Below are 25639 nucleotides of genomic sequence, written 5' to 3' on the forward strand. Positions count from 1 at the left end.
GTGATAGCTTCGCTGGGTAGCTTATTTTTGGCTGTAGGTTCTTGCTATTCATCACCTTGTATATTTCTTCCCATTCCCTTCTGGCCTGCATGGTTTCTGTTGAGAAGTCAGCTGACAATCGTATAGGTGCTCCTTTATAAGTTACTACCTTCTTTGCTCTTGCTTCTTTTAATATTCTCTCTTTATCTTTTGCTCTTGGAATTTTAATAATGATGTGTCTCGGTGTGGTCCTCTTTGGATTCCTTTTGTTTGGAGTTCTGTGCACTTCCTGGACTTGTAAGTCAAATTCTTTCACCAGGTGGGGGAAGTTTTCTGTCACTATTTCTTTCAGTATGTTTTCGATATCTTGCTCTCTCTCATCTTCTGGAACCCCCATAATTCTGATGTTGGTTCGCTTGAAGTTGTCCCAGAGGTTTCTTACATTATCTTCAATTTTCTGGATTCTCTTGCCTTCTAGCTTCTGTGGAGGAGTGTCTTCTGGCTCTTTATGTTCCAAATCTTTGACTTGATTCTTGCGATCTTCCCTTCTGTTTTTAGGACTCTGTAGAATATTTTTTATTTCAGACAATGTATTCTTTATTTCTTGTTGTTCCCTTATCATTTCTTGATGGTCTCTTTTCATATCCTCATAGGCCTTATCCATCTTTTCTAGGAAATTCTTGAAAAACCTTATAAGCGTAGATTTGAACTCTATATCCAGACGCTTTTTGTCCTCCATTGCTTTCGTTTGTGATCTATTTTGTTGTCGCATTTCGCAGTTACAGATGGGACGGGGTTTCAGGGTGGAGCCTGCAGCTTTGGCTTCCGTCAGCCCCGCCCTATGCGGGTCCTTCAGTGCTCGCTGCCGGCGCCTCTGAGAGAAAGGTGCCCTCGATTTTCGCCTGCTGCCAAACAGTCTATGCTCTCCCCCAATGAGCCCGGTATTGGGGTTCAGTTCAGTTGGAAGTGGAGTTGGAGGTGGCGTTCACAGCAGTCTGGAGCCCCAGTCTCCTTCCCGTCAGGGCAATCCCGCGGCACAGCCGACCGTCTCTTCTCTGGGGGCAGTGTGCGCGCCTCCGGGACCTCCTTTCTCCGCTACCCCGGGGTTCCGACTTACAGCCCAGCTCCCTATGGCTGAGCCTGAGTCCCCGGGGTCTGGCCCAGAACTGGGGTTCAGAGCAGTCAGGGGCCCAGCACAGTCGGAGTTTTATCTCCTTTCCGCTAGGGAACGCCCACCAGGCACTCGGCCTCCCTCGTCTCTGGCTCCGTCCTCTTCTCGCACGCCGCGTGTCTCCGTACCTTGGGCTTTTACAGCTCCTCCGTGCTTCCTTCTGGTTTTCTCCTTGCTTCTTGTTGTAGGATTTCCAGTCAGTCGACTTTCCTGTAGTTCTGGGTAATGTCCATTTTATATTTTAGTTGTATTTTATTAAAATTGTTGTGTGCGGCTGCGGCTAGTTGCCTACCCGAGCAGCCATCTTGGATTCTCTCCCGAGATATGTTGTTTGTTTTTTTTAAATGAGAACTAAAATTGTTGACCACATTACCGGGGGGAATAAGGTACAGTAAAGTAGTTAAGTCACACCAAGTTTCGTTGTTAAATCACACCAAGTTTCGGTCTTATTGAAGAGAATAGTGCTGCTGAAAACTGCGGTCTTATTTAAAAAATGTATGTATGCTGACAGTTTAACACATTGTGGGCCGATCACGAGGGTTCTCATGTTTTCATATTACACAATGTTTTACATAAATGTTAAAGGCCCGCCTTAAAATTAAATACCCATTGCATTTTGAAGTTATTTATTACATATTCGTGTAAGCTAATATCTTCTTAAAGTAGGATACTTTGTAAAACGTGTTTTGTACCCTCTCAGCAGAAACTTACCTGGCCCCCGGGTAAAGCTAGCTAATGAAACGATGGGTGTGCAATGTGTTGAGATAACCGCTAAAAGAAAAGGAACGTAATTTCCAAGTCCGGAGGGGGGAGAAGGTGTCAGGAGTGGGAAGAGGGTTGGATTGCCAGAAAAAGTAAAATACCAGTAAAACTAAAGTAAACTTAGGGGAGAGAAAATACAAAGGAAGATGGTAACGTAAGCCCAACTACATACTAAGTGTAATGGATTACACGGGTGTGTTAAAAAGGAAACCTCTCAGAGTGGATAGAAGCCAAGTTAAGAAATGGTCTGGAGCCCAGAGACTAGTCAGCAGGACCGAGAGACTTTAACCAGAGCCGCCCCGGCCTTATCTCGGCGGCGGTTCTGTTCTTTGAAAGACTTCCTATCCTTTCCTACCCCTCCCCAAAGATTTCCGTGGGGCCTTATCTGCCTCGCTCTTAAGATAACATTGTTTTTCTGAACTTTGCTTCCTGAACTAGTGTGGTTCTGTATAACATATTCCTGGACTTTCCCCCCCCACACCCCCCCAAAAAAAAACCCAGACAGACTACACTCGGGACTCCTGTGGGGGTAAGTGTGGAACAGAGCGGGGACCCCACATCTCAACTCTCCCCCGGGCCACTCCCACTAATGCCTCGGCCCGGCATTCCTCCCCGTACAGCCTGTTTCTTAGGGTACACCATCCATTCTCTTGCAGTAAAGACTTCTCTAGGACTTAATTGGAAGTTAGCTAGAGGGACAATCACAGGTCTGGAAAACTTCGTTAGCTCTTGCTTTCTGGTTTCCTGGCGACTGACTCTGGGCAGCATCAGGAGTCCCTGAGCGGAGATCTCAGATTGGATGTCAAATGAAGGCAAGGTGTCCGGCAGGAAGGCAGGGGCTCAAGAGGCAGAGTCTGCCTGGCCAGTGTGGCTCAATGGTTGAGCGTCGACCTATGAACCAGAAGGTCACGGTTCGATTCCCGGACAGGGCACATGCCCTGGGTCTCCGGGTTGGTCCCCAGTGGAGGGTGTGCAAAAGGCAGCCGATTAATGATTCTCTCTCACCATTGATGGCGCTCTCTCTCTCTCCCCCTCTCTCTCTGAAATCAATTAAAAAAAATAAAAAAGAGCCAGAAAGCCGAAACGGGGTTTGTCTCAGTGGATAAAGCATTGGTCTGAGGACTGAAGGGTCCCAGGTTCGATTCCAGTCAGGGGCATGTACATTGGTTGCAGGCACATCCCCGGTGGGGGGTGTGCAGGAGGTAGCTGGTCGATGTTTCTCTCTCATCGATGTTTCTGACTCTCTATCCCTCTCCCTTCTTCTCTGTAAAAAATCAATAAAATATATTAATAAGAAAGAGAGAGAGAGAGAGAGAGAGCGCGCCAGAGGTTGCCTAAGGACCTTTAATTGGGAAACAGAGAGGCCTGAGTCACTAGGTTAGCCATGAGAGTCTGCCAGAGGCCAGTGCAGGGATGTTGTGACTTCGTTTAGCCAAGCTTGTGGAGATGAAGCAACCAGTTCTCAGCCACTTCCAGGACAGGCCTCATGGGTCTGAGATGGGTGTGAGGGAGGGCCGTCCGGCTCCTTTCTCAGGGGAATGACCGGCACTGCCCCCTCGCCCAGGGCACTTCTGCTCTCTGCCATTGCCATACCAGGATGCAGGGAGTTGCTAGGCTGGTAGGGATCTGGGGCACAGGGAACCCTTCCGTGCTTATCCCCCCGTTAGTGGGAAAGCCACTCTGGAAGGCAGTAGACGCCTGTGGAAGGAGCCCTGGCCTTGGGCTGTCAGGCCTGGAGTGGCATCAGAGCTGCGTCACTTACTGCCTGGCCGACCTTGTTCCGCTTGACCTCGTTCAGCCTGTGAATACCAAGCGAGAGGCTGTGCCCCAAAAGGCTCGGGAACTCACAGGGCATCGCGCCATGTGCGGAACCATCTGTGCTCGGATGCCTCTCCTGGTGGCTCGGGGGCATGCGCAGGCTGGGTGTCCGCGGGCGGCGAGAGGGTGGCTGTACCAGCACCTCGGGCTGGGTTTTTTCCTTCTCCCCTCCCTTTCAGAGTGAAGCAGCCTCCTTCCCGCCATCCTCTGCATCTTGTTTTGACATTTCTTTTCTCTGCCTGCCAAGAAGATTGTGTTCGGCTGCACGGGTCTGAGGCTGTGGCATCCTGTGCTTCATGGGGTTAGTTTGATGGTTTGTCTCCCGGGAACTGCCCCGAGATTGGCTCTGAAGCCCCCTCCCCCCCTGCCAGCCTCCCCTTTTGGGGGGCAGCCTTTGCGACTCAATCCCATACACTTGCCTCTTCTCTCCTTTACCCGACAGATGGCGAGGGCCTCCGCCAGCTCCCATTGGCTCCTTGTCTCTGCTCAGGCGTGCACCTCCTGCTTGGTGGCCATTTCTCATCTGTCCAGTTTTTTGTTTTGTTTTGTTTAAAATATATTTTATTGATTTTTTACAGAGAGGGAGTACTAGCCTCCCCCAGAAGGCCGTCGGGGAGGCAGAGGGTCTTCTTCAAAGCCTTCGCTGCCCCTAACCTTCTGCTTTTTCATTTCTTTAAAAAAAAAAAAAATATATATATATATATAATTGATTTTTTACAGAGAGGAAGGGAAAGGGATAGAGAGCTAGAAACTTCAATGATGAGAGAGAAACTCAATCAGCTGCCTCCTGCACACCCCCCACTGGGGATGTGCCCGCAACCAAGGTACATGCCCTTGACTGGAATCGAACCTGGGACCCTTCAGTCTGCAGGCCGACTCTCTGTCCACTGAGCCAAACCGGTGTCCCTGACCTTCTGGACACTGGTCCCCAGTTCTGTTGCTCTGCCTGGCATTTCAGGCTTGCCTAGCCATTTATGGTTAAATGGCCTCCCCCAGGTTTGCGTAATGTGTGACCACAAACCTTTTGGAAGACCACAGCATTGCCTCGCCACCTGCTGAGTTTTCCTCGTTACCCCCTTCCCCTCCCCTCCCAGAGGGCTCCCTCACAGCGGATCTCTGTAGGTCTCTGGCCCCAGCAATAAAAAGACCCTTCTCACTGTCTGCCACCCAGTGCGCCACTCCCCTGGACGATGCTCCGTGCTCTGCTCTGCTTCCTGTTTCGCAGGGAGGAGACCCCGTCCATAGCAGGCACTCGCTCCCACCCCTTCTTGTCCCTCAAGGACTTTGCTTCTCAACTAACCTTTCTTTTTTCCTGCAGCGTGAACTTTTCCCTCTACTAAATCACTCCCGCTAGGACCCAGACATTCTGTAAGATCTCCCAACTGGATACCCCTTCCCTTTCCTTTGGTAACATCTTTATTGAAATACCAGAGGCCTGGTGCACGGATTCGTGCACTGGTGCGGGGGTCCCTCGGCCTGGCCTGCGCCCTCTTGCAATCTGGGACCCCCTCGGGGGATGTCGGAGAGCTGGTTTTGGCCCGATCCAGACAGGCGGGAGCTCAATCCTGTGCGTTGAGTGTCTGTTCCCTGTTGGTCAGGAACTAGCAAACCGTTTGGCGGTTTGGTCATTCGGCGGTTTGGTCACTTAGGCTTTTCTATATATAGATAATTCGCATACTACTGTATGGCATGTGAATTATACTGTACACATTTCTTTTTTTTCTTTTTTTTAAAAATATATTTTTATTAATTTTATACAGAGAGGAAGGGAGAGAGAGAGAGAGTCAGAAACATCGATGAGAGAGAGTCATCGATTAGCTGCCTCTTGCACACCCCCCACCGGGGATATGCCCGCAACCAAGGTACATGCCCTTGACCGGAATCGAACCCAGGACCCTTCAGTCCCCAAGCCGACGCTCTATCTATTGAGCCAAACCGGTCCCGGCTATACTGTACACATTTCAAGTGTATCGTTTTCAGTCTGCTCACATGGTTAGGCGGCCATCACCACAAACAATTTTAGAACATTTCATCACCCTAAAAGGGAACTCCCTGCGTATTAGCAATCATGCCCCATTTCCCTCAACCCCCAGCCCTAGGCAACCACTAATCTGCTTTGGAGATTTGCCTCTTCAGCACATTGCACATAAGTGGAATCACATCGTAGGCAGCCTTCTGTGACTGGCTGCGTTTGCCCAGGACACTATGTTTCCAAGGTTCCTTCAAGGCGTGGTGTGTGTCAGTCTGTCAGTCCTTTTTGTGGCTGAATAAAAGTCCACGGTTTGGGTGGACCACGTTTTGTTAGTTCCTCCGTTGATGGAGTTTTGAGTTGTTTCCGCCTTGGAGCTGACATGAGTAATGCGGCTTTCTAATCGTTTGCGTACAAATGTGTGTGTGGACGTGTGTTTTCTTTCCTCTTGCTGAGTCGGATGGTAATGGTAACTCCAGGTTTAACCCTTTGGGGAACTGCCAGACCCTTTGCTGAAGTGGCTGCATTACCTAATAATCCCACCAGCAATGTATGGGCGTTCTTCACGAACACTTGTTAACGTAATATCTCTTTCATTGTAGCCATCCTAGTGGTTGGGAAGTGATACCTGATTGTGGTCTTAATTTGTATTTCCCTGCTAGCCAATGATGCTGAGCCTCTTTTCGTCTGCTTATTGGCCATTTTTCATCTGTCCAGTTTTTTGTTTTGTTTAAAACATATTTCATTGATTTTTTTACAGAGAGGAAGGGAGAGGGAGAGAAAGCTAGTAACATCGATGAGAGAGAAACATAAATCAGCTGTCTCCTGCACACCCCTTACTGGGGATGTGCCCGCAACCAAGGTACATGCCCTTGACTGGAATCGAACCTGGGACCCTTGAGTCTGCAGGCCGACACTCTATCCATTGAGCCAAACTGGTTAGGGCTCATCTGTTCAGCTTTCACCCCATCTTTCTCTGGGTCAGCCATTGTGAAGGTCACCGCTGACCTCCATCTAGCCACAGAATGGTCAGTTCTTAAGTCACATCTTACTTTTTAAGAAAAATTGGACACAGTGAATTCTCCTTCATTGTTTCTTTTAAAAAAATATTTTTTATTGGTTTTTAGGGAGTAAGGGAGAGGAATAAAGAGATAGAAACATCCATGAGAGAGAAACAGCATCCATCGGCTGCCTCCTGCACACCCCCCACGGGGTGTCAGGCCACAACTCAGGCTTGTGCCCTGACCAGGTATCAAACCAGTGACCTCTTGGTTCATGGGTTGACACTCACCCACTGAGACACACCGGCTGGGCTCGCCTTCGCTCCTGAAACACTTTCTCCTCTTGGCTTCCCAGGTACATGGCTGGTTCCTGGCCCTTGCTTAAGGCGCCATTGCTTTCCTGTCTCTCTCCTGGCCTCCTCATCTAGATGTGGGAGTGCCTCAGGGCCCTCTCCTGGGCCACCTTCTCTTATCTGTGTCAGACCCTCCCTCGATAATTTCCTCTGGCCCCGTCATTTTAAAAATAAACTGTACTTTCAAAGGATCCCTTCGGCTCTGGCCTCATCCAATTTCCTCTCGCCGTTTCCATGTGGATGTCTAAAGGTCAGCTCACATTTAATCTGCTGCAAACAGAGCTTTTGCTTCCTCCCCCACCCAAACCCACTCCTTTCCTGTCTTTTCTTTTTAAGACATTTTCATTGATTTCAGAGAGGAAGGGAGAGGGGAGAGAGAGAGAGAAACACCCATGATGAGAGAGAATCATTGATCAGCTGCCTGAGGCCCCCCCACACACACACACACACACACTGGGATGGAGGCCAAAACCTGGGCATGTGCCCTGACAGGGAATCAAACCTGTGACCTCTAGGTGCATGGGACGATAGTCAACCACTGAGCCACACCAGCCAGGCCTCCTGGCTTTTCCGTATCAATGAATGCCAACCCTCCCACCAGGTTGTTCAGGTCCCAGTCCTCTGTGTCACCCTGATTGGGGCCTTTCTCTCCCGTCCCCCATCCCCTCCCAGCCCATGAGTTAAACCCTTCAGAACACAGCCAGCCGCTGCTCACCACCAGCAGTTTGGGGTATTTATTACAGGATCTCCTCTCTGGTCTCCACGCTAGTCCCCCACAGCAGCCAGAGTGATTTTTTTTTTTTAGTAGAAAATGTCTTAATCTTAAAAAAAAAATTAGATTGTGCCCTAACCGGTTTTGCTCAGTGGATAGAGGATCAGCCTCTGGACTGAAGGGTCCCAGGTTCGATTTCAGTCAAGGGCTTGTACTTTGGTGGCAGGCACATCCCCAGTAGGGGGTGTGCAGGAGGCAGTTGATTGATGTTTCTCTCTCATCGAGATGTTTCTAACTCTCTCTTCCTCTCTGTAAAAAAAAATCAATGAAATATATTTCAAAAAGATAATAAAAAACCTAAAAAATTAGATTTTATTATTAAATTCTAATATTCACACATTCAACATCTATACTCCTTTAAGAATAAAAATAAAACCGTCTCAGTACTCTACCCTGCCCCAATACCTCAGAAGCTTCCGTAGGCCCCTCCTTGATGGTATCTGTCTTCCTTCCCCTCCAGAGGGAATTTCCTGAATTTGGCTCTGTTTTCTTGATTTTATCTATTTGTTTTATCGTCTATATATAGAGGCCTCAACAGTTTCTTAACTTGACTTTGGGTACTTTTGAACTTTTCATGAACTCATATTTTAGGCATTTATCCACGACGTATTCTTTTAGCTCCCCACAATCGTTCTTTTGCTCCTCTTCATTCCTGTGGATGTCTGAAACTGGCGCTCATTCGTTTTTGCTATATGACACGAATGCACCACAATTTATCCGTGCTGTGCCGATGGCTGTTTCGCCTGCAGTTTTCAGCTGTTGCCGAGTGCGGTCAGGAGCATTCTTTTTTTTTTTTTTTTTTTTTTAATATATTTTATTGATATTTTACAGAAAGGAGGAAGGGAGAGAGATAGAGAGCTAGAAACGTCGACAAGAGAGAAACATCGACCAGCTGCCTCCTGCATACCCCCCACCGGGGATGTGCCCGCAACCAATGTACATGCCCCTGACCGGAATCGAACCTGGGACCCTTCATTCCGCAGACCTACGCTCTACCACTGAGCCAAACCGGTTTCGGCTCTTTTTTCTTTTTTAAAAAAAATATATTTTTTTGATTTTTACAGAGAGGAAGGGAGAGAGATAGAGAGCTAGAAACGTCGATGAGAGAGAAATATCAACCAGCTGCCTCCTGCACACCCCCCACCGGGATGTGCCCGCAACCAATGTACATGCCCTTGACCGGAATCGAACCCAGGACCCTTCAGTCCGCAGACCAACGCTCTACCGCTGAGCCAAACCGGTTTTGGCAGGAGCATTCTTTTATGTCTCTTTGTGCACATGTTCATGTGTACCCGGCAGTAGAAATACCAGAGTTGACTGTATGCCCACCAGGACACCCACAATCAAAAAGATAGGAAAGGTCGAGGCACGGGACACATGGAACTCTCCTACCATACTAGTGGAAATATAAAAAGGCTACAACCGCTCTAGAAAACTGTATGGTTATTTCTAGTAAAGTTAAACATACACTTATCCTAAGATCTAGCAACTCCACTCCCAGGCATTTATTTACTCAAGGGCTGTGAGAGGGTGTGTCCACAAAAGAACTTGCACCAAGAGTTCACGGCCGTTTTATTCCTAATGACGCAAAACTGGGAACCGTTTAGATGTCCAGACAAGGAGAAGGATAAACTGCTGATGCACATAGAGTGCTGGAGGAGGCTCTAAAACATGGCACCGGGCAAAAGGAGCCGGACGCCAGAGTATATACACGGTGTGTGTGTGTGTGTGGTTCGAGAGCAAGTCAACCCAATCTGCAGTGACAACTCAAGAGAGGTGTGAGCGGTGGGTATTTCCTGCAGGGAGCTGGGGGACTTTCTGGGCTGATGGCAAAGCTCGGGGTTTTACATAGATGCACACATGCATGGAAAGGCATCAAGCTTTACCTGGAAAGAGTTCGGCATTTTATCATATATGAGTTAAACCTTACTGGGGGGAAATGGTTCCAAGTGAGATAAGGCTTGGGGGTTGGGGTGTTCTATCCCACCCCGTCCCACGGGCCCCTTAAGTGTCTACTGAAAGAGTAAAGAAGCCTCGCCGTAACCGGTTTGGCTCAGTGGATAGAGCGTCAGCCTGCGGACTGAAAGGTCCCGGGTTCGATTCCGGTCAAGGGCATGTACATTGGTTGCGGGCACATCTGCAGTAAGGGGTGTGCAAGAGGCAGCTGATTGATGATTCTCTCTCATCGATGTTTCTAACTCTCGTCCCTCTCTCTTCCTCTCTGTAAAATATCAATAAAATATATTAAAAAAAAAAAAAAAAAGAATAAAGAAACCTCATGAGCCAGGGGGCCCAGATGGCTAGCCTGCTTCATTTTTTCGGGCAACAGAGGTGGGGACTGATGCCAAAGTGTGTGAGTGCGCAGCCCCCTTCCCTTCCCCCGGCTTTTTAAAAATTTTTTATATCCGAGTATATGCATGGGCTTAGGGTGAATGGTCAGAGCAGCTGTGAAGGGGAGAAATCAGAATTAGTCAGTGGGCTCCTGGAGGGACTGGGAATTCCCAGGAGAAAACAAGACAAGTGAAAGCACTTAGTGGGGGTCAGCAGTGGGTGACTTCCGGGGTTTTTAATGCATGCCCGGGGACCTCTGATCTTTTTTAGTCCCAACGAGCAACCACCCGTTTTTATCCATTTGCACTCAGTGCAAGCTGAGCCGCAGCTCAAGCTCCCGGGAGCAGCCAGGCCGCGGGGCTCCCTGACGTGTTGCTGAAACTAGGGCTTCTCCTCTCCCCACCAAGGCGGTCCGTTACCTCGGCTGCCGCTTCGTGGAGTTAGAATCCCCGGGGGTTCTGACGCCCCTGATGGGAATGTTTCCTTTGGAGCCTCCTGGGCCAGCTCCTGCCCAGCCCCTGCCCCCCGTGGCCACCATAGGCTGCCCACCAGAGACCGGGTCTCCCCCAGCGAGGCCCCTCTCTCCCTTCCCTCACTCAGCCTGGGCCGTCACCGCCTCCCAGGGCCCCTTGTCTCACAGCTGAGACTCAGGTCTCGGGCCGCCGGGAGCGAGAGCCTGTAAAACCAAGCTCTCTTCCTTGGCTGTTGGGCATGGAAATGGGCACAGGGGGAACCGGAAGAGACCGTTCAGCCAGACATCATGCCTGGAGTCGGGCCTGCCAGACGGCAGGAGAGTTGGAAGGCGCACACCAGAGCCAGTGCTGCTGGGGCCCCAGTGGCTGAGAGCCAGGAGCCCTGGGTGAGGCGTGTGAGGGAAGCTTCACTCTTTTTTTTTTTTTTTTTTAATAAATATTTTTCTTGATTTCAAAGAGGAAGGGAGAGGGCGAGAGAGATAGAAACATCAACGATGAGAGAGAACCATTGATTGGCTGCTTCCTGCATGCCCCCTACTGGGGATCGAGCCCGCAACCGGGACATGTGCCCTTGACCAGATTTGAACCTGGGACCTTTCAGTCTGCAGGCTGACACTCTATCCATTGAGCCACACCGGCCGGGGTGGAAGCTTCACTCTTGACCCTGGGAAGCCAGCTTCTTGTATCTTCTTGTCTCTCATCCCTGACCCTTGGCCAGTCACAGGCTTTGGACCAGATAGACCTGGACTCAAATCCTGCCTCCATTCATGAGGTGGTGACTTATGCAAGTTCCTTCACTTGTGTGTGAGCCTGGTCTTCCCCCCAGTGCTCACTGCCGCCCCCCGCTGACGAATGCCATCCTTATTGGAATGTGCTGGCTCCTTTCCCTGACGGCGTTGACCCCAGAAACTTGAACTGCCACGAAGGGGCCGCTGAGGTTCTTAAACACAGAGGCAGAGAGGCCTTCTCTGCAGCCAGGGGACTCCGTGAGTGGTGTGAAGCCCAGGAGTCAGGTCAGAACTGGGCCACCAGGTTAGGCAGGAGCTGGAGGGGAGAGGAATAAGTAATCCTTGTGGTGTTGGGGCCAGGGCCCGGAGGCCGCGCTCTCAGCACTGCCCTTGACCCTGCCCCAGCTCCTTGGCGTATGGCATGGATTCAGGCCAAACCGCTGGCAAGTGGCCTCTTCCCCCTGCTCTTGCCAGCCAGGGCAGCACCGGGCTCAGGCTGTCAGTGCCCCCAGGGGCCTTGGCATTCATTTCGTCCATAACATACAGAGGAAGACAGTGCCCAGAGGGCTGGGGTTGGGGGTGGTGCTGAGCCTGGCACCCTCTGTTCAGACGCAGTCATGTCCTGTCCCAGACACCAGAGCTGGAAGGATTGTTTGTTCCTGAGCTAACCCGGGAACGCCTCATCTCTAATCCACACGGAGAGAGAAGAGGGCAAGTGTCAGGGCCCTGGCCCAGCCTCCGGCGTTACTGAGAGGCTTCTCACAGGCACCAGGGTGGGAGTCCAGTCCGCAGTCTCCTGAGATCTTCTCCGGGATATTGTTCATTATTATATAAAATTACGTTTTACCTGAAATGAACAACCTCACATACCTGAGCTAGGAACATTTTAAAAACATTCTAGTAAGAGTTTATTATAGCCCTAACTGGTTGGGCTCAGTTGGCCTGCTGACCGAAAGGTCCCAGGTTCGATTCCGGTTAAGGGCACATACCTGGGTTGCGGGCACATCCCCAGTAGGAGGTGTGCAGGAGGCGGCTGATCGATGTTTCTCTCTCATCGATATTTCTAACTCTCTATCTCTCTCCCTTCTTTGTAAAAAATCAATAAAATAATTCTGTCATTTAAAAAAAATGGTTGTCATTAAAAAAAAAAAAAAAGAGTATGTTATGAATTGGTTCCACAGGCCACCAGGTAATAAAAGGACAATACGCCGAAGCCGGTTTGGCTTAGTGGTAGAGCGTCAGTCTGCGGACTGAAAGGTCCCGGGTTCGATTCCAGTCAAGGGCATATACATTGGTTGCGGGCACATCCCCAGTAGGGGGTGTACAAGAGGCAGCTGGTCAATGTTTCTCTCTCATTGGCGTTTCTAGCTTTCTATCTCTCTCCCTTCCTCTCTGTAAAAAAATCAATAAAATATATTTTTAAAAAAGAAAAAAAAAGAAAAAAGGACAATACGCAGCCTTGCAGGAAACAGGCAGGGAGCTGAGGGGGGCCACGATGAATCTTGGGCCTTGGGGAGCGCATGCCTGGGGTCAGGGCGGGGGCCCTGGAAGGCGCACTGGCCTAGGAACTTTCTAAACCCGGTTCTCCCAGGGACTTTCCTTGTGACTCTAGGGAACCCCTTTCTGTCCTGTTTACCTTCTGGCTGAGGAGTGAGGATGGCGGGCTGGCCTCGTCCTGAGGCCCCGCGTGAGGAGAGCAGCGGCCATCTGTGGATCGTCAAAGGCGAGAGAGAGCCCTTCCTTTTGTCTGCCCTTCGGTTAGGTGGGCATCGCCTCTCCTGCCAGTCCTCTGGGACTTGGGGGCAGAGCTGAGGGGAGAACGTGTGTGCACGTGTGCAATTTTGTCTGTATGTTATTTTCCCCTCTCTCTGCAATTTCAGGGTCATGCTGAGGCAGCCGGGCGCCTGACACGCGAGGGGAACCTGCCAAGGGATTACTGCCAGTAGGAGCCAACGGCAAGACGGCAGGAAGGCAGGACGGCGGGCCCCTGAGGAGCGGGAAATGGGCAGAGCATCCTCTGAGTCCGGGCCGGCGGCACCAGGAAGGAGGCCTGGGCTCTGGCTGGGAGCGTGGCACACGCTCTGCTGACCCAGATGACCCAGGCTGCATTCAGAGCGGCACGGCGCTGAGCAGCAGCTGTGCCCGGGCCCCAGGACTCCATCGCTGCAGGAGCTCGGTGGCCCATTAGGTACCTGCAGTGGGGCCGGGACCAGCGGGAGAGGGGACCTGCACCTCCATCGATGGGAAGTGGAAGGACAGGACCTGTCGCAAGGAGGATCTTGGTCTCTGCAGCGGAGTCCTGGGACACCCCCAGAGCATCCTGGTTTCTTCCCTCGGGGTGGGGACCCAGTTCCCCTCCCCTGGCAGAGGCATTGTGCCCGGAAGACCATCTGAGGGGCGGCTGCCTCTTGCATGGAATCAAGGCTGCTTGAAGCCCACATGTTCTCTGTTGTGACTGGGGTTCGAGGGCTTCCCTGCTGCAGGGGACGAGGGGCTGCCTCGGTGTCTGCTCATGAACCACAGGGACCTCGACTGCTCCGGACTGGATCATTTCAAGCCGCCAAAGAGGGGGACCCCCAGAGCTGGCAGCCAGCAAGCCCAATGGACCAGAAGGCTGGCATGGACTGACCTCCCCCTCGCCAGGGCAGCGGGAGAGGCGGAGCATCTGTGGCCCAGCTAGTGGCAGAGGGACCCGATGAAGCCATAAGCAGGGCCCCCCCGTGGCTCAGGGACAGGGGAGCCACTCTTGCCCACGTGCTTTCTCCTCGCCTTGAGTTCGGGCGTGGCCTGGGACTCCTGCTGCCATCTCATGCCCTAGGACACGCCCTTATGCCCTAGCACGGGCAGGCCTGCCAGTGGGCTGGGAAAGGAGTGGCCCCAGGGCCGCCGGCCGCCCTCCCTCCGGGCTGGTGGTCCAGCCTCCCGGGGGCTCCGCACCATGAAGTGCTCCCTGCGGGTGTGGTTCCTCTCCGTGGCCTTCCTGCTGGTGTTCATCATGTCCCTGCTCTTCACCTACTCTCACCCCAGCATGGCCGCCCTGCCCTACCTGGACTCGGGGGCCCTGGGGGGCACCCACCGGGTGAAGCTGGTGCCTGGCTACGTCGGCCTGCAGCGCCTCAGCAAGGAGGGGCTAGCCGGCAAGAACTGCGCCTGCCGCCGCTGCAGGGGCGACGCCGGGACCTCCGACTGGTTTGACAGCCACTTCGACAGCAACATCTCCCCGGTCTGGACCCGGGAGAACATGGATCTGCCCCCCGATGTCCAGAAGTGGTGGATGGTGAGAGAGGCGTGGCCCCTCCTGCCTGCCTTTGCTGCTCCTCTCCAGGGTTCTGTCCCACCACCCCATTTGGGAGTCCGTGTTAGAGCCGCCAGTGGGATTTGGGCTGTCTTCTGGCCCCCCTAGAGTCTTTTTATTTTTTTAATTGATTGATTTTCTTACAGAGAGGAAGAGAGAGGGATAGAGAGTTAGAAACATCAATGAGGGAGAATCATCAATCAGCCGCCTCCCGCACTCCCTCTGCTGGGGACATGCCCGCAACCAAGGTACATGCCCCTGACCGGAATTGAACCTGGGACCTTCCGGTCCGCAGGCAGATGCGCTATCCACTGAGCCAAACCAGCCCGCAGGCAGATGTGCTATCCACTGAGCCACAAACCCAGGGCTCAGACAACAGGACATTTTATTTTATTTTTGAAAGATTTTTTATTTGTTTTTTTTAAATATATTTGTATTGATTTCAGAGAGGAAGGGAGAGGGGGAGAGAGGTAGCAACATCAATGATGAGAGAGAATCATTGATCAGCTGCCTCCTGATGCCCCCTACTGGGGATCGGGCCCGAAACTGGGGCATGTGTTCTTGACTGGAATCGAACCCAGGATCCTTCAGTCTGTAGGTGGACACGCTATTCACTGAACCAAATCAGCTAGGGCTAAAGTTTTTTTTTTTTAATTGATTTTTAGGGCAAAGGAAGGGAAAGGGAGAGAGAGAGAGAGAAAATCGATGTGAGAGCACAGCATTGATTGACCATCTCCTGCATGCTCCCTACTGGGGGTCTATGGAATGGAACTGGCAATATGTTGGTGCATGGGACAGTGCCCAACCAACTGAGCCATACTGGCCAGGCACACAGGGCATTTTAAAGCTCTAGTTTGTCCTTACCAATTGGTGGCGCGTGGGCCAGCTCAATCAGTGTTTTCTTTTTTAATATATATGTATATATATATATTTTTTCTTTTTTAATATATTTTATTGATTTTTTTACAGAGAGGAAGGGAGAGAGATAGAAAGCTAGAAACATCAATGAGAGAGAAACATCAACCAGCTGCCTCTTGCACACCCCCTACCGGGGATGTGCCCGCAACCAATGTACATGCCCTTGACCGGAATCGAACCTGGAACCTTTCAGTTCGCAGACCGACGCTCTACCACTGAGCCAAACCGGTTTCGGCCCACTCAGTGTTTTTTAAATATTACTATTAATGGCCCCGCCGGCGTGGCTCAGTGGTTGAGCATCAACCAATGAACTGGGAGGTCATGGTTCGATTCCCAGTAGGGCCATCTGCCCGGGTTGCAGGCTTGATCCCTAGAGTGGGGTGTGCAGGAGGCAGCCAATCAACGATTCTCATCATTGATGTTTCTATCTCTCTCCCCTCTCCCTTCCTCTCTGAAATCAATGAAAATATATTTAAAATAATAAATATTACTGTCAGTCATCAGCATATATGAATCAGGATATTGCACACGAAATCCATACTTCCAGCTTCTCTTGGAAAGTTAGAAAATTTAGTCGTTCTGGGCTCACACTCTCACATGGCAACAACTGACTGAAGTTGACTCTTATTGATGGATGGAGCCTCCTGTTTGCCCTGGGCCCCACCTGCCACTTCATTCCTGGGTGTCACCTGCCTGGCTGTGAAGGCATTAGAATGCTACCTGGGCCTCATTTTGTGTGTGTGTGGGGGGGGGTTTCACCTGCATGGCGGTAGGACATGCAGGAGACCAGTTTCATTCTGACCGTTCTGGCATTGAAAGAAGGTCTGCGCCCCTCTGCCTTCCCCGGAGACTCAGGAAGTGGCTCCACATATCCCATGAATTCTGCCCCGCTCAGCTTCAGACACCCCTACTCCCTGTAGACTGATTGGGAATGAACCCCTGCAGCTCAGCGGTTCTTTCCACCTTACCTGCACCTCAAGACGACCTCTCGATGTGACTCAGAATTGCCCCGAGGGGACAGCTGAGCAGGGGCCTCTTCATGCATGAGGAGCCACCCAAGAAGTTTTTCTGTTCCTGGGACAGGCCTACGGGTCCCCAGAGAATGTGCCTTGGCCCCCAGCACCCCTCCAGTGCATCAGAGCAGCTGGAAGGGAGACTTGACTGTGGTTGAGGGGAGGGTCCTCACTGCTCAGAGAATTGCTGCTCCCTGACGGCCTAGGGTAGGGTTCCCGTGTGGCTTGGACGTTGGTGGGGAGGGAGAGAGGTGGCGGGGAAGGGAGGGCAGGCGGGAGTCCCTCTCTGCTCACACCCACTCCCTCCCCCTCCCCTCTGCAGATGTTGCAGCCCCAGTTCAAGTCACACAATACCCACGAGGTGCTGGAGAAGCTGTTCCAGATAGTTCCAGGCGAGAACCCCTACCGTGTCCGGGACCCCCAGGAGTGCCGGCGCTGTGCCGTGGTGGGGAACTCCGGCAACCTGCGCGGCTCTGGCTACGGGCCGGACGTGGACGGGCACAACTTCATCATGAGGTGAGCCGCGGGGACCCCAAGCCACCTGGAGGGGGGACTGGACTCCACGGCCAGCTGCTGGGGCCGCTATAGGTCTCCAACACCCAGACCTGGGGTAGGTTCTCGCCTTGGTTGGGGTGGATGAGGAGGCAGGATTCCCACTCAAGACTTTGCTTGAGGCCCATACCCAGGCTCCAACTCTGAGTTAGTCTGAAAAGCGCGGAGACCAGGCTCCTGGCTGGCTGCTGGTGAGAACGCCCACCAGAGGCCCTCCCACCTGCCCGGTGTCCTCAGCAGTTGCACCAGGCGGGAGGGCCCAAACCAAACCAGCATCTTGCTTACCAGTGAGAGAGTCACAGGTGATTCCTCCTGGAACTCACAGAAGGAGAAAAGTAGAATCAATCAAACAAGCAGAAGGATGGCTGGTGCTTGCCCTGGGCTGCTGTGCTTTATGTCACAAGGTTTCCATTGGGGGAAGGGGGGCCTCACTCATTCAACAAGACATCAGTGCCCAGTGCCCAGCCTTGAGGACAGATGGCTTGGATGGGCATTCATTCCACACAGGGGGGACACTGAGCAGGAAATCCGGGGATGGACAGGGACTAAGAGTGGACTTGTGAGCCGAGTGTGGGCTGCTCCTTCTGCCCTGAACCTGTTTTCTGACTTCTTCTCTAGACTCGGAGGCAGGAAATGCCAGCCCACTCCTTGGAGGAAGAGCCCTTAAAGACTAAGACACTGAACATGCCCCGTTTTCACGAAGCCTCTCGTAGGATGAGCATTGCAGAAAGACGCGTTTCCCAGGAGGAGGAAGGAAGGGCTTTATCTTAGAATCTGTTGCTGTCTCCATAGCAACACCAAGGCAGCAGTGTCTCTGAGGCTTTCCTCGTTCCTTGCAAAACCCTTCTTACAGTAGAATGGTGCAATAAAGGGGAGGGAGATGCTGAGCCCCATCCAGGAACCCTGAGCCCCTGAGATGCTCCCCATTGTCCAGTTGCCGGCAAAGGAGGCAAGCTGGGAGCTGGAGAGGGGCCTCTGTTTCTCCCAGAGGCAGTGGCTGAGGCTGGGGAAGGAAGCGGCCGTGACTCCAGGCAGCCCTGGAACGCCTGAGAAACGTTCTAGACTGCCTGAAGCCCCGCCTCCCTGGCCCTGCCGTCTGCGTCTCGGGGATGGTTGGGAAGCTCCAGAGGAGAAGCACAGGAGACAAGCTAAAGAGGCTTGGCTGCTGTGACAGCGGGCAGCCCCCTCGTCGGGCCAAGCTCCAGAAAGGAATTCACGGAGGTCCCCTCACAGGGACCAGGCTAGGAGGCAGGGTCTGTTACTGTGGACCCCAGAATCGATGTGTGGAAGGGGTGGCCCAGATGGTAACTTGGCTCTCTGCTGACCTAGGAGGAGCTGGTTGCCGTGGAGGTGACTCTGCTTATTTTGGTTTGGAACCAGAGGGGAGGCCCCCCTTCCTGGAAGCAGGACCCATGTAAAGACCCCACTGGGCCGAAACTGGTTTGGCTCAGTGGTAGAGCGTCGGTCTGCGGACTAAAAGGTCCCAGGTTCGATACCAGTCAGGGGCATGTACGTTGGTTGTGGGTAGGGGGTGTGCAAGAGGCAGCTGGTCGGTGTTTCTCTCTCATCGACGCTTCTAGCTCTCTCTCTCTCTCTCTCCCTTCCTCTCTGTAAAAAATCAATAAAAATATATTTAAAAAAAAGACCCCACTGGGAGGGCCAGACTGAGTCACAATGAGATGATGGCTCTGCCCACCTAACGGCCTCCTCCTCCTCCTCGTCCTCCTCCTGAATGTCCTCGGAGCCCTGCCAACAACTCAGAATGGCGTTGAGCTGGTCCTGCCTTAGCTGGGTATTAACCCACCACCGTTCCTAGGGCAGTGCCTGGCGTATCGTAGCCACACATACACGAATGAATGAAAGGGACTAGGCACCAACCCCTAACCGCGAATGCATGCCCACCCTGCCTGTGCCCCTGCCCCCAGGTCTTCTCTGGCGGCTGGAGGCAGCCCAGGGCAGACAGAATTCTAGAATGCTTTGCCCTCGAGATACAGGAATATAACAGCTCATCCTCTGCCCTGCTCTGCCAGGGCTTGGCTTCTCCAGAATGAATCCAAATCATCCTCTAAGAATTTTGTACCAGTTTTTTTTTGCCTTTTTCTTTTGTGTGCACCAGTTTCTATGGCAGCTTCTTCTCATGTCAACCTCTTGTCCCTGCAGAATGAATCAGGCACCAACCGTGGGCTTCGAGCAGGATGTTGGCAGCCGAACCACCCACCATTTCATGTACCCCGAGAGTGCCAAGAACCTGCCAGCCAACGTCAGCTTTGTGCTGGTGCCCTTCAAGGCCCTGGACCTGCTGTGGATCGCGAGCGCCCTGTCCACGGGGCAGATCCGATTGTGAGTCGCCCGCTGACGGGGAGTGCAGTCTGGGTGACAGGGCCACCTTGGGAGGAGGGCCTGGGGTCTGGACTTTAGAATTCCTTTAAGTGACTATTTTGGCCGAGAGGGGCTGGTGAGGAGGGAGGCACTAGAAGGGAGGGCCCCAAGTGGTGCTTTAGCCCAGGCCTGAGCATGTTTGGTCAATTCCTGCATGGTGACAGCCAGCCTATTGGTGGTGGAAAGGCGAGGAAAGGACAACCTGCTTTTGGTCTCCTTTCCAGGGGGTGGTTCGAACTGTGGGAGCTCTGCCTTCTGAGAATTTTCTTTGTGGGTAGTTGCCCAGTCACAGTTTGAAATCTCAGGAAATTCAGTGAACCAATTTGTGTGTGTGTGTGTGTGTGTGTGTGTGTGTGTGTGTGTATTTTTAAAAATATTTTTATTGATTTTTAGAAAGAGAGGAAGGGAGAAAGAGAACATTGATTTAAGAGAAACATCTATCAGCTGCCTCCTGCACACCCCCTACCAGGGATCGAGCATGCAATCTGGGCATGTGCCCTCTCTGGGAATAAATCCAGCAACCCCCTGTGCCCAGCCATCTGAGCCACACCGGCTAGGGCTAACCAAGTTTTTTAAAATATATTTTATTGGATTTTTTTACAGAGAGGAAGGGAGAGGGATAGAGAGTTAGAAACATCGATGAGAGAGAATCATCGATCAGCTGCCTCTTGCACACCCCCTACTGGGGATGTGCCCTCAACCAAGGTGCATGCCCTTGACCGGAATCGAACCTGGGACCTTTCAGTCCGGAGGCCGACGCTCTATCCACTGAGCCAAACCGGTTTCGGCGATGCAATGGCTTTTAGCCTATTCAGAGTTGTATAGCCATCACCACAATTAATTTCAGAGCACTGTCATGTTCTCAAAATGAAAACCTTTCATCTGAAGATCTAAAGACACCCCTGTACACCTTAGCCATTGCCCCCACTCCATAAATCCCCACCCCACGGCAACCACTAATCAATTGTTTTAACCATGGTTTTAGCTGTGTGTGCAGCAAAATGTATGTAACTTAAAATTTACAATTTCAATTGTACAGTTCAGTAGCATTAAGTATATTCTCATTATTGTGCAAACATCACCACTACCACCTTCAGAACTATTTTATCATCTCAAATGGAAACTCTGTAACCATTAAGTAATAAATCTTCATTCCTTCTTCCCCCAAGACCCTGACAATCACTGTTCTTTCTGTCTCTATGATTAGACTATTCTAAGTACTTCCTATAAGTAGAATTATGTAGTATTTGTCCTTTTACATCTGACTTATTTCACTTTTAAGGTTCATCCATGCTGTAGCATGGCTCTGATTTAATTCATCTTATTTTTTAAAATATATATTTTTTCTTGATTTCAGAGAGGAAAAGAGAGGGGGAGAGAGAAACATCAATGATGAGAATCATTGATTGGCTGCCTCCTGCATGCTCCCCACTGGGGATGTGCCCGCAACCAAGGTACATGCCCTTGACTGGAATCAAACCTGGGACCTTTCAGTCCGCAGGCTGACACTCTATCCACTGAGCCAAACCGGTTTCGGCTCATCATGTATTTTTAAACACAGAAGTATAAGTCACAGTGCCCTGACTTTATGTTTGGGAGACCTAAAAGCTAAAATAAATGCTATAGCGTTTAAACCTCATAGATTTAAAAGGGATTAGAAAAGGGGGTGTAGGTTATGGGTGTCATGGCTGGCTAATAGGGAAGGAGGGACTTGTGCCAAATGTGAGGAGAGTAGCAAAAGTGTCAGGTGGGCACAGGTAAGAGCAGGCACGGCGGGTTTGAGATGATTGGCTAACTCAAGTGGAGAGTCCGTCGCAGAGAGTTGTGGGAGAAAAGTTGGGGCTGGCATATGGAAGGCCCAATGTATGTCTAATCCTTATTTTACCCTGAAGGGCAAGGGAGCCGTTGAAGGTTCTGAGCGAGGCACTGCAGTGATAGGGTGTGGGAGAGCAGACTGGAAGCAGGGAGTCTTGTGGTGAGGCTGTCATCACTCCAGCCTGAGCAGGAGGAAAGGCGTCTAAACGTTTTCGTGTGTTTTTGTTTGCTCGCAGTACCTATGCTCCAGTGAAGTCCTTCCTTCGAGTAGACAAAGAAAAGGTAAGTTCCCTCCTCGGCCCCCTTCTTTACCCCCACCCTCATTGGAAACTGTGCAGACCTGACCTCCTGGGGTGCCTGGTCCTGTGGCTCAGGGATCCCATAGTGCCCTTCCAGAACCTTCCGAGTCCCCACCTGCTGGGATGCCTGACCTCCACAGAGGCTGCTACAGGGAACCAGGGGACGCAGATGATCAGGTCCAAGGGCGAGCGTGGAGGAACTGGCACAAGCTACTCAGAGCCTGGCCTGTGCCTCTAGGACCCCCACCCCTCCCGCCAAACCCTCATGTGCCTGTCACACTTCCTCCTCCAGGTCCAGATCTACAACCCAGCCTTCTTCAAGTACATCCACGACAGGTGGACAGAGCATCACGGGCGGTACCCTTCTACAGGGATGCTGGTGCTCTTCTTCGCCCTGCATGTGTGTGACGAGGTGGGTAGCCCAGTCTGGGGGTCAATAGGGGGACCCTGGAACAAGGGAAAGCAGCCCTTCTCAGGGGTCCGTAGTGCTTCAAGAGGAATGTGTTTGGGGTTTTTTTTGTTTGTTTGTTTTTTAAATATATTTTATTGATTTTTTACAGAGAGGAAGAGAGAGAGATAGAGAGCTAGAAACATCGATGAGAGAGAAATATCAACCAGCTGCCTCTTGCACACCCCCTACTGGGGATGTGCCCGCAACCAACATACATGCCCCTGACCGGAATCGAACCTGGGACCTTTCAGTCCGCAGGCCGATGCTCTACCACTGAGCCAAACCGGCTTCGGCAGGAATGTGTTTTTGTAGGCAGAAGCCAAGTGGCTTTGGTTTCTCCCCATTTCTAGGCAGTGTAGCTCTGCATTTCCCAAGCTTCTTTCTTTAATTTGACCAAATCTGAAATCACTTCATTCGAAAGTTAAATTTATTTACAAAGGAAAAAGAATACTACTTCCGTAATTGATATTACTTGCCGTGAAGAAAAAAAATAAATAAATAAAAACATAAATAGAATGGAGATAGTGTAGTTAAAATTCAGGGGGGTGGTTATCTCCCAGGCCTGCTCTCTCCTTAAAAATGGACGTTAGTCATATAAGGAGGCATCTAGCAAGTGGGCAGGGGAGCTCTGCCATACACTTCAGTGCTCACACCCAGCACACCCACTTTTGCCAGTAAATCCTTTAAGGTAGGGTATTGGGTACTTGACCAGTTTTCAAATAAAAGCACTCCATAAAAAAAAAAAAGTTAGCAAGAATAGGGCTAGCCCTGAATTGGGGCGTTGTTCTTGAAGCAATCAGACGGCTGGGAGGAGCTGAAAGGGAGCAACCATCCCCTGGGATCAGTGTCCTTAGCCCAGGCTTGGGTGTCCCCTCTTCCCATGCATCCTGCGCTCTGGGAGTCAATCGATTCGCTGGCGGCCTCCTGGGTTGGCGGGTCGCTGCGGCTCCTTTCCCCTTCCCCACTACTACCCAAGGCTCTCCCGAGGTCCGACGTTGGGTGACTTGCACCGCCCTCCCCTGCAGGTGAACGTGTACGGGTTCGGGGCTGACAGCCGGGGCAACTGGCACCACTACTGGGAGAACAACCGGTACGCGGGCGAGTTCCGGAAGACCGGCGTGCACGACGCCGACTTCGAGGCGCACATCATCGACATGCTGGCCAAGGCCAGCAAGATCGAGGTCTACCGAGGCAACTGAGAAAGGTCTGGCCGCGACTCTTCGGGCCCGCCGCCCAGCGCCTGCCTGCCTGCCCGCCCGCCCGCCGGCCTGCGCTCCGGGTCGGGACCCAAGACCAGCCCCAGGGTGGCGGCTTCAGCCTGCGCGCGCATCGCAGGGCGTGGGGCGTCGCCTGGCAACGCTGAGCGCGCCCCGCGGTCTGGACCAATCATGCTGCAGCCCAGCGAGCGCCGGCTGTTCCCTGCCAATCACAAGACGGGGCTTGGCACCAAATCCACGATGGTTTATCGCAAGTCAATCACACCACTCCACTCGAGCCAACTTCCGGCGCTGGGCCCGTCTCCTCCAATCAATGGCCTTCGGGGGCGGGCGAACCGGCCGACTCAGCCCCCACAGCCCGAGGCTCTTGGGTGGGGTTTTGTTTCACGCTTTTTAAAGGGTGGAGGTGGGCGGAATACTTTCTTCAGTCTGGGTCCGAGCGGTCTCAATTGCTTGACCCTCCCCACCCCCACCCCCACCCCGCCGAGGATGCCGGGAAGGAAAGGGAAGGGTGGGCCCGGGGTCCCACGTGGCCGTCCAGCGGTCCAGGACCGGTCCATGTGACTTAGGGGAGCGCTCTTTCACCTCAAGAGGCAAAGCCAGAACCCTTCCCAAACCTCTCCAGGCTTCCGAGAGAATTGTAAGGCCCCACATTTCATTTCATTGTTTAGTCCGAGATGGGTGTGAACCCACCAAAGAAATGCAGTGAGAATCCAGAGGGCGAGTGGCCCCCCTCATCCTACCGCCCATCCCTCCCCGCCTCTGGCCACCCTATGGAATGGCCTGACCAGGGCAATTGTCTCTCACCAGGAAACGAACTGTGTTCATTTACCTTTTGCTTGGGAGCGGAAGTCGCCTCCTAGGCCCTAACGCGAACACAGGTGTAAGGAACTGGGCAGGAGGGGACAAGGAAGCCCCCTCACAGCCAATGTAAGGTGCTTCTCACTCACGTGTATCCTTGGCCCCTACCGTTTGCTACAACTTTGAGTGTCTCCTTAGGCCTTGGGCCTCCTCACCAGCCTACTTGCTCTAGAAAAAGAAAAAAAAAAAATCATCAAAACATGCCCTGGGATTGATTAGGGCGCTGCTGCTCTCGCTCTCTCTCTCTCTCTCTCTCTCTCTCTCTCTCTCCCCTCCCTCTCTCTCACGCACACGCACACGCACAAACACGTCTTTGGCTGGCTCAAGGGAGAGGGAGCCACTCGTGGCGAAGAAGGCTGGAGACGGGGAGCCCAGCTGCCTGGTGCATGCACCTTTTCCCTCCCTCATCGCCCCAAAGAGGAGTAAGAAACCTCTTGCTTGGGGGGTGGTTTTTGCTTTGGGCTCATTATTTAGTTAACCTGCAATGACCAGGTATGGCTGACCAACACAAATTCTGTAAAAACCCCAAGCTGGCCGTGGAAATAGCTGGGAGCCTAGCTGGGGAGGAGTAGACTTGCCCCTCTGCATGCCTCCTCCCCTGCCCCTGGGTCCCCTTCCCCAGGCTCACCTCTTGCCTTCTCGCTCTAACTCACTTTCCATTTCCAGCTCAGGAATGGGCTGGGAAGCTAACAACCAGGGATTACAACTGGAAGCTACTTGCATGATTGAACACCCAGCTTAACCCCCTCGAGGAAGCTGCGGGCGATATTCAAGCTTCGAGGTCAGGGGGTTTTAGGAGGGGAAAAGAGCTTCTATGAAGCTTCCAAACCACTAGAAGGACCCCACTACCCAGCAGCGACAACACAAATACCACCCATTTTCTTGGTGAGTTGGTACCACCGAGCAGCCTCCTGGCTGTTGGTGTAGTTCCTGCCGCTGGCTGGGGGAACAGTAACCAGAAGAGTATGAGAGGAGGCTTGGGGTAGAGCAGTGGGCACCCCCAAAAGTTAATATATTGAGAATTTAGCTGGAGTCTGTACCTTCCTAATTCCCAAAGTAGGTTAAGTAAAGACCGGGGGTGGATTGGGGGAAGTAGGGCTTGGATGGATTGCCTCCTCCCACTGTTCTGGAGAGCGAGGGCACCAGTCATTTCTTGCCAGTCTCGATGCTTCCTGAAGAGGCTGTTTTGAGTGTTTAGAAGATGAAAAAAACAATGCAATTATGCCAAACAGTATTGAGCAGAATAATTTATTTCGTTTTTGTTTGTGTGTTTGTTTAAAACATTAATAAACCCCCATTCTGGAAGAGGTAGGTCCCAGCATCCAGCTCAGATCTCCTTTTCTGCAATAGTTATTTAAACAAATGTTGTTTTTTAATTTTCTTCCCTTTCTCTCTTTCTAAATTAAAAAGGACAAAAATACTATATATGGTCATTAATCTGTTTTGAAATGTGTCAGTGGGGGAGCTGTGACTAAGTGAAGG

General features: G+C 51.9%; 1 protein-coding gene across 1 annotated transcript in view; it reads left to right on the top strand.

Moving 5' to 3' along the window:
* Window positions 1-25580, top strand: part of ST3GAL2 (ST3 beta-galactoside alpha-2,3-sialyltransferase 2) — a 43673-nt gene extending 18093 nt beyond the window's left edge. The window contains exons 2-7 of the mRNA XM_084906766.1: window positions 13238-14634; window positions 16906-17099; window positions 19296-19475; window positions 21566-21611; window positions 21921-22040; window positions 23105-25580. Of these exons, the coding sequence (XP_084762892.1) occupies window positions 14296-14634; window positions 16906-17099; window positions 19296-19475; window positions 21566-21611; window positions 21921-22040; window positions 23105-23278 (1053 nt within the window). The 5' untranslated portion in view covers window positions 13238-14295 and the 3' untranslated portion in view covers window positions 23279-25580. The remainder of the gene's footprint in view (window positions 1-13237; window positions 14635-16905; window positions 17100-19295; window positions 19476-21565; window positions 21612-21920; window positions 22041-23104) is intronic.
* Window positions 25581-25639: the final 59 nt, after the last annotated feature.

This window comes from Pipistrellus hanaki (assembly GCF_964339955.1).
Source record: "Pipistrellus hanaki genome assembly, chromosome: 15".
NCBI classification, from domain to species: domain Eukaryota; kingdom Metazoa; phylum Chordata; class Mammalia; order Chiroptera; family Vespertilionidae; genus Pipistrellus; species Pipistrellus hanaki.